The sequence below is a fragment of the Orycteropus afer genome, unplaced genomic scaffold (assembly GCF_000298275.1).
Source record: "Orycteropus afer afer isolate SDZICR_OR568_19922 unplaced genomic scaffold, OryAfe1.0 scaffold00072, whole genome shotgun sequence".
NCBI classification, from domain to species: Eukaryota; Metazoa; Chordata; class Mammalia; order Tubulidentata; family Orycteropodidae; genus Orycteropus; species Orycteropus afer.
Genome location: NW_006921659.1, coordinates 2,442,541 through 2,454,345, shown reverse-complemented (window position 1 = coordinate 2,454,345; position 11,805 = coordinate 2,442,541). Strand labels below are relative to the sequence as shown.

At 37.4% G+C, this 11,805-nt stretch overlaps 1 protein-coding gene across 1 annotated transcript in view; it reads left to right on the top strand.

The window, feature by feature from the left end:
- CDC40 (cell division cycle 40) overlaps window positions 1-11,805 on the top strand; it is a 67,326-nt gene that overhangs the window by 10,763 nt on the left and 44,758 nt on the right. The window contains exon 2 of the mRNA XM_007940803.2: window positions 9,823-9,909. Within this exon, the coding sequence (XP_007938994.1) occupies window positions 9,823-9,909 (87 nt within the window). The remainder of the gene's footprint in view (window positions 1-9,822; window positions 9,910-11,805) is intronic.

Sequence of the window (11,805 nt, the reverse complement as noted above, 5' to 3'; positions counted from 1 at the left end):
AAAAAAAAAAAAAAAAAAGAACATCTGGACCATTCTTGGCCCTTGTAATTCTGTATACAGTTTAGAATTACTGTGTAAAGTTTTACTAAAACTCAGTTGGGATTTTGATCCCAATCAAAATGGTGAGGATTCTCACATCTCATTTGCTAATAGGTCACTTTCTGCCTTTAGTACATCCTTTAGAATGTTCTTTATTGAGGATTAAGTGTGGCAGTCAATTTGAAGCTAATGTATGTATTAATTCATTCAAGTAGGTTTTCAATTTCTTCCAAAGTTTATGGTTTCCTCCATCAAAGTCTTACTCAATTTTAGTTGGAAGTATTCTAGGGACTTCATATTTTTATGCTGTTATATTAATAAATAGCATTATTTTATCAATTATTTAATTTTCTAATTGGTCTTACTAATTACTGTTTGTTGTTGTTGTTATGTGCCATTGAGTCGGACCGACTCATAGCGACCCCTCCTTTGGTTTCCCAGGCAGTATCACTACAGAAGTAGATTGCCCAACCTTCCTTCTGAAGAGTGGCTGGTGGGTTTGAACCTCCAGCCTTCTGGTTAGCAGTCAAGTGCCTTAGGCACTACACTAACAGACTAATTACTACTCATAGTGAACCCTGTTGGGTTTCCAAAGCTGTAAATCTTTATGGAAATAGATTGTCTCATATTTGTCCCACAGAGCAGCTGGTGAGTTTGAACCGCCATACTTCTGGTTAGCAGCCAAATGCCTTACCCCTATACCACCTTACAAATATTACAGTATTGTTGTGTATTTTTTTCTTGCCTTGCCATAATTATTAAGACCTCCAGGAAGGTCAAAAGTGAAAAAGGTGGAAAAAAGCTAAGTACTAATCAAATTGACACAACAACTTTGCTTGCTGAAATTGAAGAAGACTGAAGGTACTAAATGATAAAGATCAAAGACTACAGTCTTCAGTATGGATTACACCACAACATAAGGAAAACAAAAATCCTCACAACTGGACCAGTAAGCAACAAACATCATGATAAATGGAGAAAGGATTGAAGTTGTCAAGTTCATTTTACTTGGATCCATAAGCAATGCCCATGGACATACTACACAATTTCATCGTTCAAATTTGACTACAGTCAAGAAATCAAATGACGTATTGTATTGGGCAAATCTTTATAAAGTGTTAAACAGCTGAGGTGTTACTTTGAATACTAAGGTGTGCCTAACCTAAGCCATGGTATTTTCCATTTCCTCATGTGCGTGCAAAAGCTGGACAAGGAATAGGGAAGACTGAAGAAGAATTGATGCATTTGAATTATGGTGTTGGTGAAAAATACTGAAAATGTTATAGACTACTGGAACAAACAAATGTGTCTTGGTTGAAGTACAGCCAGAATGCTCCTTGGAAGCGAGGATGGTGAGATTTCACCTCTCACACTTTCCCTAGAGGATATTACTCTTGGTACAATAGCAGGTCAGTGAAAAAGGGGAAGACCCTCAACAAGATGGATTGACATAGTGACTGCAACAGTGGGCTGAAGCATAGCAATGATTGTGAGGCTGACACAGGACTGGGCAGTGTTTCCTTCTGTTGTATGTAAGGTCATCTGTGGGTCAGAACTGAATTCTGGCATTGGTTATATTAGGATCAATGAAGTAGAATTTAAAGCAGAAAGCATTACTATAGCCTTTTTTAAAGAAGACATTTCATGATGAGATAAGGTTCAATTCAGAGAGAAGTATATAACAATTTAAAATTTATATGTGCCTAATAAGGAGCACTGGTGGCATAGTGCCTAAGGCATTTGAGTGCTAACCAGAAGGTTGGCAGTTCAAACCCACTAGCCACTCTGCAGAAGGAAGACTGGGCAGTTTCACTTTTGTAAAGATTTACCAACTTGGAAACCCAGAAGACCGAAAGGGGTCTCTATGAGTTGGAATTGACTCGATGGCAGTGAATTTGGTTTGTGGGTTTTTTGTGCGTGTGTGCCTAATAATGTAGGCTCAAAAACCTTAAGCATACATTGACAACTACAAGGAAAAATTGACAAATCTATTGTCAGAGTGGGAGATTTTTTGTACACCTCTCACAATGATTGATAGAACAAGCAATAAAAAAATAGTGATATGGAAAATTTGAACAATGAATCAGCAAGCTATATTTAAAGGACATACACTCAACAGAGCAGAATATTGTTTTCAAACACTAATAAAACAATTTTTTATTAAAAAAATTGACCATGTACTAGGCCAGAGATTGGCAGACTTTTTGGTAAAGGGCTAGATAGTAAATATTTTGGGCTTTGCTGGCCCCTTACAGTCTCTCTCACATATTCTGGGGATTTTTTTTTTTTTATAATAAAATTTTTAAACAAATTTGAGTAATTGTATCTTATAGCAAGCATTTTGGCAGAGAATAAATTTATGCAATGTTTTTCATCCACTTCCCAGAACACTTATGAGGTTGAGCATCTTTTCTTTTTTTAAAAAACAACCTTGTGAAAACGGAAAGCCGTTCTTAGCTTGCAGGTACAAAAACAGGCATTGGGCTAGATTTGACCCACTTTGGACTGTTGTTTGCCAAACCCTGTACTTGGTCATAAAAATAAATCTCAGCAGGTTTTAAATCATATATCACTTTTTCTGACCACAATGCATCTGAACTAGAAGTCAGCAACGAAAAGATAACCATAAAATTCCCCTATTTGAAAATTAACAAAATTTTACTTTTAATTATGGGTCAAAGAAATCCATAATAGGAATTAGAAAATATTTTGAATTGAACCATAAGGAAAACAGTACCCATCAAAACTTGGGACATGAAGACATAAAAATCTGAATTAAAAAAAAAAAAGTATAGTCATAAATACATACAATAGAAAAGGAGAATGCTAGTATGCTAGGCATCATTCTTTGGCATTGAGTACTTTTTGTTCTTCCATGTCTTTCCCTGTGCTCATTTGGAAGTTAAGCATTCTGTTCTTTAGTGATTACCCCTAGAAAAACATCTGAATTAATACCTTTGCCTCCTACTGATCAAAGCAAGAACTAGAATACCTTAATTTTACCCTTTAAAAAACAAAACAAAAAAAAAACACCACAAGAAGATAGTGAATGGTGAGGATTCTTAACATCTCATTGGCTAATAGGTCACTTTCTGCCATTAGTACATCCTTTAGAATGTTCTTTACTGAGGATTAAGTGTGGCAAATGCTTTCAATTTTAGTTTGTCTTTAAAATGTTTTATTTCACCGTCTTTCTTAAAGGATATTTTCACCAGGTTTGGTATACGTTCCAAAAACAAACAAACAAAAAATCTGTTGCTGTCAATTTTTTTCTGTCATTTAATTTTTAACATCTTCTGATTTTTATTGTTACTGATAAAAAGTCAACTGTTAATGTAGCTGGGTTTTGGGTTTTTCTTAAAGTGATTTATCCTGTTTTCTTTTAACTACTTTATTTGTTTCATTTTCTGAAAAAAAAAATCAAAGCTCAAAAAAAAATAAACTCACTGCCATTGAGTCAATTCTGACCCATAGTGACTTCCATTGGGTTTCCAAGGCTGTAAATCTTTACGGAAGCAGGTTGCCTCATCTTTCTTGAATTGAGTGACTGGTGGATTTGCACTGCCAACCTTTTCGTTAGCAGCCAATTACCTTAACCACGATACCACCAGAGCACCTCAGTGGTGCAGTGGTTTAAGCATTTTGACTGCTAACCAAAATGCTGATGGTTTGCACCCACTAATGGCTCCACAGAAGAAAGATGAGGCAGTCTGCTTCCATAGAGATTTGCAGTCTTGGAAACCTTATGGGGCAGTTCTACTCTGTTCTTTAGGGTTGATATGAGCTGGTAGCACAGTGCCTAAGGCACTTGATTGCTAACCAGAAGGCTGGCGGTTCAAACCCACCAGCCACTCCTCGGAAGGAAGATGGGGCAATCTACTTCCTAGTGATACTGCCTCGGAAACCCAAAGAAGAGTCGCTATGAGTCGGGGCTGACTCGATGGCACATAACAACAACAACACTTAATTGGGGAGGCGGATTTAAGCCATAAATCAATAAAACCAAAAAAATTATGACTCATAGCAACCATGTAGGACAGAGTAAACTATAGAGTTTCTAAGACTGTAAATCTTTATGGAAGCAGACTGACTCATCTTTTTCCTGTGGAGCAGCGAGTGAGTTTGCTAACCTTTCTGTTTGCACCTGAGTGCTTTAACTCCTTATAAATCGATAAGTAGTTTATAATAATGATTATTACTCATTATCTGGTTTACAGTTTACAAGATGTTTTCATACCTGTTTTCTTGTACCTTTGTAAGAAATGTATAAAGGATTAAAAAGTGAATATTATTTAATTTCAAATTACCTTGAACCAATAAAAGGATTAAAAATGAATGTTACTAAATTTTATTCTCAGGTTACTTTAAATCAGCAAAAGATAACACTGTTTAAACTTATTTGACCTATAGGATGTCTGCTGCTTAAGGTTTTAATTTTTATGGATAATTAAAACTGAATACAAATTCCTTGTAATTCTGTGGTAGTTCCAATTGCATGCCTAATTGGTATTGAATTCCCCATGGGTATTAAAACAAGGTTGTGGTATTGTCCAAGTTTTTCTAATTAAATGTACAATTAACAAGCCATCATTTTCTGGAGGGTTGTTCTCTTTGTTTGCCTATAATTTAGCAGGTGCCAGAGACTGGAACTTATTTATATATTTTTATTAGTTGTGACTGTTGCATATGTAAAGAGTAACTTTTTCAATTGTACTTTGTATTGAAAACCTGATATATGATAGTACTCTGTTTGAAATAATTCAAATTTGTAATATTTAAATACTCTTAATTAGAAAGATGTGGTAAATTATATTAGACAGCTGTTCTAGCAACTATATAAAATGCATTGGGGTGGTATGAATGTCTAAGTCCTCTTGTTATTTAAAGCATTAATTTCAAGCATTTATCATCAGGAGTTGAATATTAAGACAGAAAAGCATTTAATTCAGTTTTTATGCACTTGGCAGGTGAGGAAGATCCTAAGCAATTTGTGACCTTTATGGTACTGAGTATTACTACTGGATCCTAGGCAAGATACTATGTGTAATCAGTAGAAGATTCTAGAGTGCATTCTAAGGTGATAATATGTCATTTGGGGGCAGGTCCAGCCTTTGCAGCTCCTTCCTTAGGAGCCTTAATGTGGAGAATACTCTTCCCCACTCCCTGCCTTTACAAAGTGAAAAAGCCAGATCCCCATTCTTGTCAGCTCCCAAGAAGCTCAGGAATATATCATAGATTCTGCAAAACAGATACATTCACCCAAACTTCTAATCTGAAATTAATCCACAAAGAAGCAAGGAAAAAGACAATTTTAAGTGACAGTGATCACTGCCACAATCGTGGCCAACATTTGCAATACTTGATTGTTCTTGGAGTGGTACCAACAGCAGTAGCCATTGGCAGCTGTAGCACTCAAGTAATGGTATTTAGTAATGTTGAACTATTAGGTCCTGTCTAGATTGGTTCTGTGATTGATTTTGAATTGTGACTGCAGCTGTTTACTCACCTTTTCTCCTTCTGCTCATTTCCCAATGCTGATTCTTCAATCTTCTGGCAATTCTGTGAGAAACCCAAAAGGCTTCAATACTTGTTCTGCTTAGTCAGCTTGTGAGGATTTCTGTTGCTTACAACTCAGAACCCTGACTGATGACCTAGTTACTTCTGCCAAAGATTGTTTGTTGTTATTAGTTGGGTCCCATTAACATTGATCATTGTGGTTATTTCACACTCTTTCTTTTCTCATTTATTCTGTCAGTACCTTGGGGGGCAAGTCATATTATCTTTCTGATACTGTTAAATACTTTCTCATAGCACTTATCTCCATGGGTGGTACAGATGTTTAATGCACTCGTCTGGCTGCTAACCCAAAGGCTGGCAGTTCAAGCCCATCCAGAGGCCCCTCAGAAGAAAGGCTTAGTGATCTACTTTTTAAAAATGAGCCACTGGTTTGGTAGTGAATGTGGAGCCACGGGAAATGATAGGTGGTTTTGCACACATCATAGTATTTGATGCTGTGGAATAGCCATATAATTACATTCACAATGTAGTTGAATATATGGATCCAGAGGTCAGGAGCATAGTTGAGGCTGCAGATAAAAATTTTGGGTGTAATTGAAGGCATGAGAAGGATGAGATGGGGATTTGTAAAGTAATGAGCAATTCTGAAACTAGAGAAGAGGAAAGCTTAAGAGAGTTATACCTGATGGATTCTATGTCTTTGAGAAAAAGGTTAATGAGTTGCTTGCTAGTGGTGAGAGGGCTTTGGTAAGATGTGTTGTTGTTAGGTGCCATTGAGTTGATTTCCATCTCATAGTGACTCCATGTGACAGAGTAAAATTGCCCCATAGAGTTTTCTGAAATCTTTATGGGTGCAGATAGCGAGTGTTTTCTCCCATGGAGCCACGGGATGAGTTCAAACCACTATCCTTCTGGTTAGCAGCCAAATACATAACCATTGTGCCACTAGAGGTCCTTAAGATGTGTTGAGAGTGGTAATGTTTTGAAACAGCAGCTTTGTGGTATAATTTTTCTTGTCAGTTTTCCGGTCTTTAGTCATTAGCTGGTCTAACTCTACCTTCATTTGTCAGTGGCATTGCTTTTCCACCATCACTATCATCAGTTCATGAAGTCTCATGTGTTGAAAATTTTGCAATATCCTTTTGCATTGCCTCTGTATTGTGTTGATAGATGAATCCTACCATCAGCATGAGGCAAAAGAATGAAGAAGGTAGTATGATGAAAAGAACATTTCTAGGAGCTGAAGACACAGCTATATGTATAAAATCCTGTGTGGCTTGTATTTTAGCGGAGAGAAATAGAATAGTAAACAAACAAATATACATTTCAAGTGTAATAGAGAAAAATAAAGGAAGAGGGGAGTAGGACACCTGAGCAGAGACTTGAAAGAACAGAGAGAACACTGCCCAGGGGTAGTATATTCCCAGAAGAGGTAACAGTAGGTACAGGGGCCCTCAGGCAGGATTGTCCTTTGATGTACTCCAGGAATAGCAAGTGAACCAGTCAGGCTGGAATGAAGTGAGCATAGGCAGAGTGCTAGATGAATATAGAAGTTGGGATGGGAGGCAGATCATGGAGAGTTAAGTTCTCAACTAATTAGGCCCAACTCTACGATTTTATAGCAATTATGTATGCCAGCTGTATTGAAATACAATTCATAGATCGTATTTAACCTCACTGAACACATTTCAAAATATAACTTGAATGCCTTATATTAAAGGTATTTATAATCAAAGAGCATGTTACAAATATGTAAATGGCCAGGCAGAATAATACAGGAAGACAAAAGTGCTGTGCAAAACTAGGGAAGGAAGAACCATGTCTGCCGCCTGAGAGCAGCTGGTAATGAACCTTGTAGACCTTTTCTGGGCTTTTGCTCTGAACAGGGCAGCCATTGGAGGATTTAGAGCAAAGGAGTAATATAATATGACTAATATTTTTAAAGAAACACATTGGCTCTTATGTGCAGTGAGGCTGTGGGTGAGTAAGGGCAGAAGCTAGGGGGACCAGTTAAAAGGCTGTTGAGTAATCCAGGTGTGAGGTGATAACTTGTGCTGAGGTGATAGTGAAAGAGCTTCTTGTTGTTGTTATGTGCCGTCGAGTCAAACCCGAAAGAGCAGTGGTTGCATTCTGGATACAGAGGATAGAACTGATAGGGTTTACTGATGGATTGATATAGAATGTGAAAGAAGAGTTGGGGGTAACTCCAAAGATTTTGGCCTGCGCAACTTTTTTTTAATATAATTTTTTTATTTAGGGTATTACAAGAACACAAAAAGGTATAAACAGAGACTAACATAGTAATTACCTATGCACCTATCAGACTAATTTTTAAACCATTTATGTAACAGAGGAAAAAAAATATTATTCTAAGATTTGGAAGTAGGATTCCTCCTGAGGAGAGGCTATTCTTTTACTTAACGTGGGTGTGCCAAGTGAAGTTTCCAGAATCTGAGATGGATGTGCCATAAAGAAACCAACAGAGGGAGCTGAGAAACTGGAGATAGAAAGGAGGAGACTAGGTGCAACTATGGAAGGAGCTCTGGTGGTATAGTGCCTAAGGCGTTTGACTGCTGACCAGAAGGTTGGCGATTCAAATCCACGAGCCACTCTGTGGAAGGAAGACTGGGCAATCTACTTTCGTAAAGATTTACCACCTTGGAAACCCAAAGGAGGTTGCTATGAGTCAGAATCGACTCGATGGCAGTGAGTTTGGTTTGGCTTTTTTGAGGTGCAACTATTGGTCTCTCCGTCAGGAGTAAAAATGAGTGGGAAAAAAAAAAACCCACAAAGATGCAAGGGAACACTCAGTCCAAAGGACCAATGGACCATGCAGATCCCAGCCCTCTGGACCCTGAGACCAGAAGAACCAGATGATGCCCAGCCACCACTGCTGACCACTCCAAAAATGATCACGATAGGAGGTCCTGGATACAGTGGGAGAAAAATGCAGAACAAAACCCAAAGTCATTTAAAAAAAAAAAAAAGACAAGGCATACTGGTCTGATGAAGACCAATGGAACCCCCAAGACCCTGGCTGGAAAATGAACTCATTCAATGCCTGTGGTTCAGCTTTCAGACAGAGGATAGGCCTGCAAGGTGAGCAATGACACCAGGAGGTATGCGCTCATTGGAACAATCAACCATATGAGAGCAAGAGCACCTGCCCACCTGAAAGGGGTGGGAAGGAAGGATAAGGGAAGTGGTGGGTACAGGGAGCAAGAGAGAAAATGCTGCCACACTGCAGGGACTACAGTGAATGCCACAAAACAGAATGTGCATGGATTATTGAAACACCAGTGGCCTGAGCATCTTTAAGGATATAATTGTGAATGACAGGAAGGAGTCATTGGAGAAGAGGTGATCAGGAGTTCCCTTTTGGACATAAGTGTGAATTGTCTGTTAGACATCCTAGGAGAAAGATGTCAAATTGACAGGAGTTCAGGGGAGAGATCCAGATTAAGGATATCGGTTTGGGAATCATCCTGTTTATTACTGGTGGGGTTATGCAAAGATAAACTGTCAGGGATTCTCAAGTGGATGAGATGAGATTTTTGTATTCATTAACTGAGGAATGAGTTTAAGAAGATTGAATCATTGACAGATTATATAGGACTTAGATTTATATAGTCTTAATATATAATATACAGATTATATTGGACTTTAGACTCCCACTTCCTTCTTTTGCTCTGCAGTCCCTGACCAAGTGCAGTCTGGGTACAGAGCTAGTAAGATTTGCTGACTAACGGGGTGCATCTTCTGAATTAGGAACCAGGAGACCAAGTCTTTTGAGTTAATAAAAAAGGAAGACTAGAATCTTACATTAAGACTTTAAGTAGGTTAACTAGTTTAGAAATTTTTAATTTGTTCAGATAGAGAAAAGTCAGTATTTTCAAAGGAAAAAAAAACTGTTAGATATTTTAACTTCTAAAACTGTACATAATTTGGAAAGGTTGGCAGTTTGAATCCACCCAGAGGCACCTTGGAAGAAAGCACTGGCAGTCTGCTTCCAAATGGTCACACCTGGCAACCCCAATGGAGCGCAGTTCTACTCTGCAGCACATGGGTCGCCTGAGTCAATAGACTCACAAGCAACTGGTTTGGTTTGGTTGCTTTGCTTTTATTAATCTTTGATAGAATTATTAATCATATGGTACTAGTAGAATAATCATAAAATTTGTGTTAAAAATGATTGGTGTGACTAATGTGGCTTCAAAAACAGTATATCACTGTCCTATCTTTAATGTTCATTTGGTTTTCTTTTAGGAAGATTTGGAGACTGGAGTTCACCTTGACCCTGCAGTTAAAGAAGTTCAGTATAATCCTACCTATGAGACCATGTTTGCTCCTGAGGTAAGAAAACACATATTTAAGGCTCTGCCTGCTGCTAAAATATTTCAGTTACACATAGGTAAATGGTAAAATTTCTTAAAGTTTTTTCACTTTAAAAAGTATACTATTTAAACTTAAAGAAAATGTATCTTTCTGTTCTCTAAGTTTTAAAGTAGTACTCTTTTGTGAAAATACTTTTAAAAATCCACTAGCTTTTTTCTTTTAAACCTTTCTACAAATATGTGATGATATGGAGTTACGTCTATAAAAAAAGAATTCTTAAAATACCCAATTCTTCAGTGTGAACTTAGTTCTAACACTTTTGAGCGTTGATAAGGGAGCATTATGAATTCACCAGAAGGGGGAAAATTCACTTATTAGCATCATCAATACTTAGTATTTTATGAAGTATCTAGTTACAAATGCCACTGTGCCAGACACTGAAGATATGTCACACTGACATAGGCACTGCTGGAAAGCAGTCCCAGTGTGGAATGCCTGCTCAGAGCATTACATTTGTCTTTTTTCTTTTTCTCCTAATGATAAATGATGATAGAAGCAATAAAAAAGAAGTTGGAGGCAGTAAGGACATCCAGAAACAGTAGAAATTGTCCATCGTCCTTGTAGAAAAGATTGAATTTCTATACATATGCCTTACAAAAGGGAAAAGAATGACAAAACAAAAGACTAAGGCTTAGAAGTCACAGGTTCTTTAAGAAGCAGATTAAAGATAGAGGTGAGCATATCTTACTGCATTTTCGTGAAGAAAGAGGTCATTTTCAATTTTCAGCACATTGTAGTCATTCTCTTTTTTAAAAAATAACAGAATTATAGAGCTATTTCATATAATTTGCCTGCCTAGCCTTTAGTGGTCGCTAGAGATGGAAGTTGAGACAAGTAGCACAGTTGAGGATGTCAGTGCTAGTGTCGAGACAGTGCGCCAGCTGTTCTGTGGGTGTGCAGTAAGCAAAAATCTCTTTCTCACATCTGAGACTATAGCACATTTTTTATTTTATTCCATTATTTCTTAAATGCTTCTAGCCTGTAGAATTATAGGCTGCCTCATATCCCTTGGCACCATTTAGTAGACACACTGAAGAGAGTTTTCATAGTATATATATTCTTCATATTAGTTTTTGTGTTATTTTAAATGAGAAGTACTTTAGTAAAATGAAGCCACTGAATTCAGAAAATGAGGAAATTTGGAAATAGTGTGGTATGTATATGTTCTGGTTTAAGCACATTGCTGTCAGTTTTCTGTGAAATCTATTTTTCTTAAATTGTTAAATCCTATGCATAACTAATACATTGTTGCCTAATTACAGTTTTAAAAACTTTTAAAAAAAAAGTTAGAAGATCAGTTAAAATTTTTGTGGAGATATTAATGCTCTGTTCTTTTTCCTCATGTTAGTGAGCCTCACATTAAATATAGAAGCTAGTTTATGTTAGGAACACTTTGAAGCTTGTTAACAGTTTTAGTGAGGCATATGTGACTTAAGAGGAACAAAAATTATAATTTCCTCATTGCCAAATTGATAGTCCAAGATATAACAAATTATTAACTCTGAATTTTAGGACTAGGATCTGAATAATTTGGCAAACACTAGCAAGATTTTAAGGCACTCTGGTAGTACAGTGGTTAAAGCATTTGGCTGCTAGCCAAAAGATCAGTGGTTCGAACTCATGAGCCACTATGGAAGAAAGATGAGGCAGTCTGGTTCCATAAAGATTTACAGCCTTGGAAACCCAGTGGGGGTTGCTATGAGTTGGAATCGACTCGATGGCAGTGAGTTGGGTTTGAGTTTGAGCAAGATTTTACCAGGTACTTTGTTGTTGTTGTTGTTGTTTGCCGTCGAGTCAGCCCCGACTCATAGCGACCCCTCCTTGGGTTTCCGAGGCAGTATCACTACGGAAGTA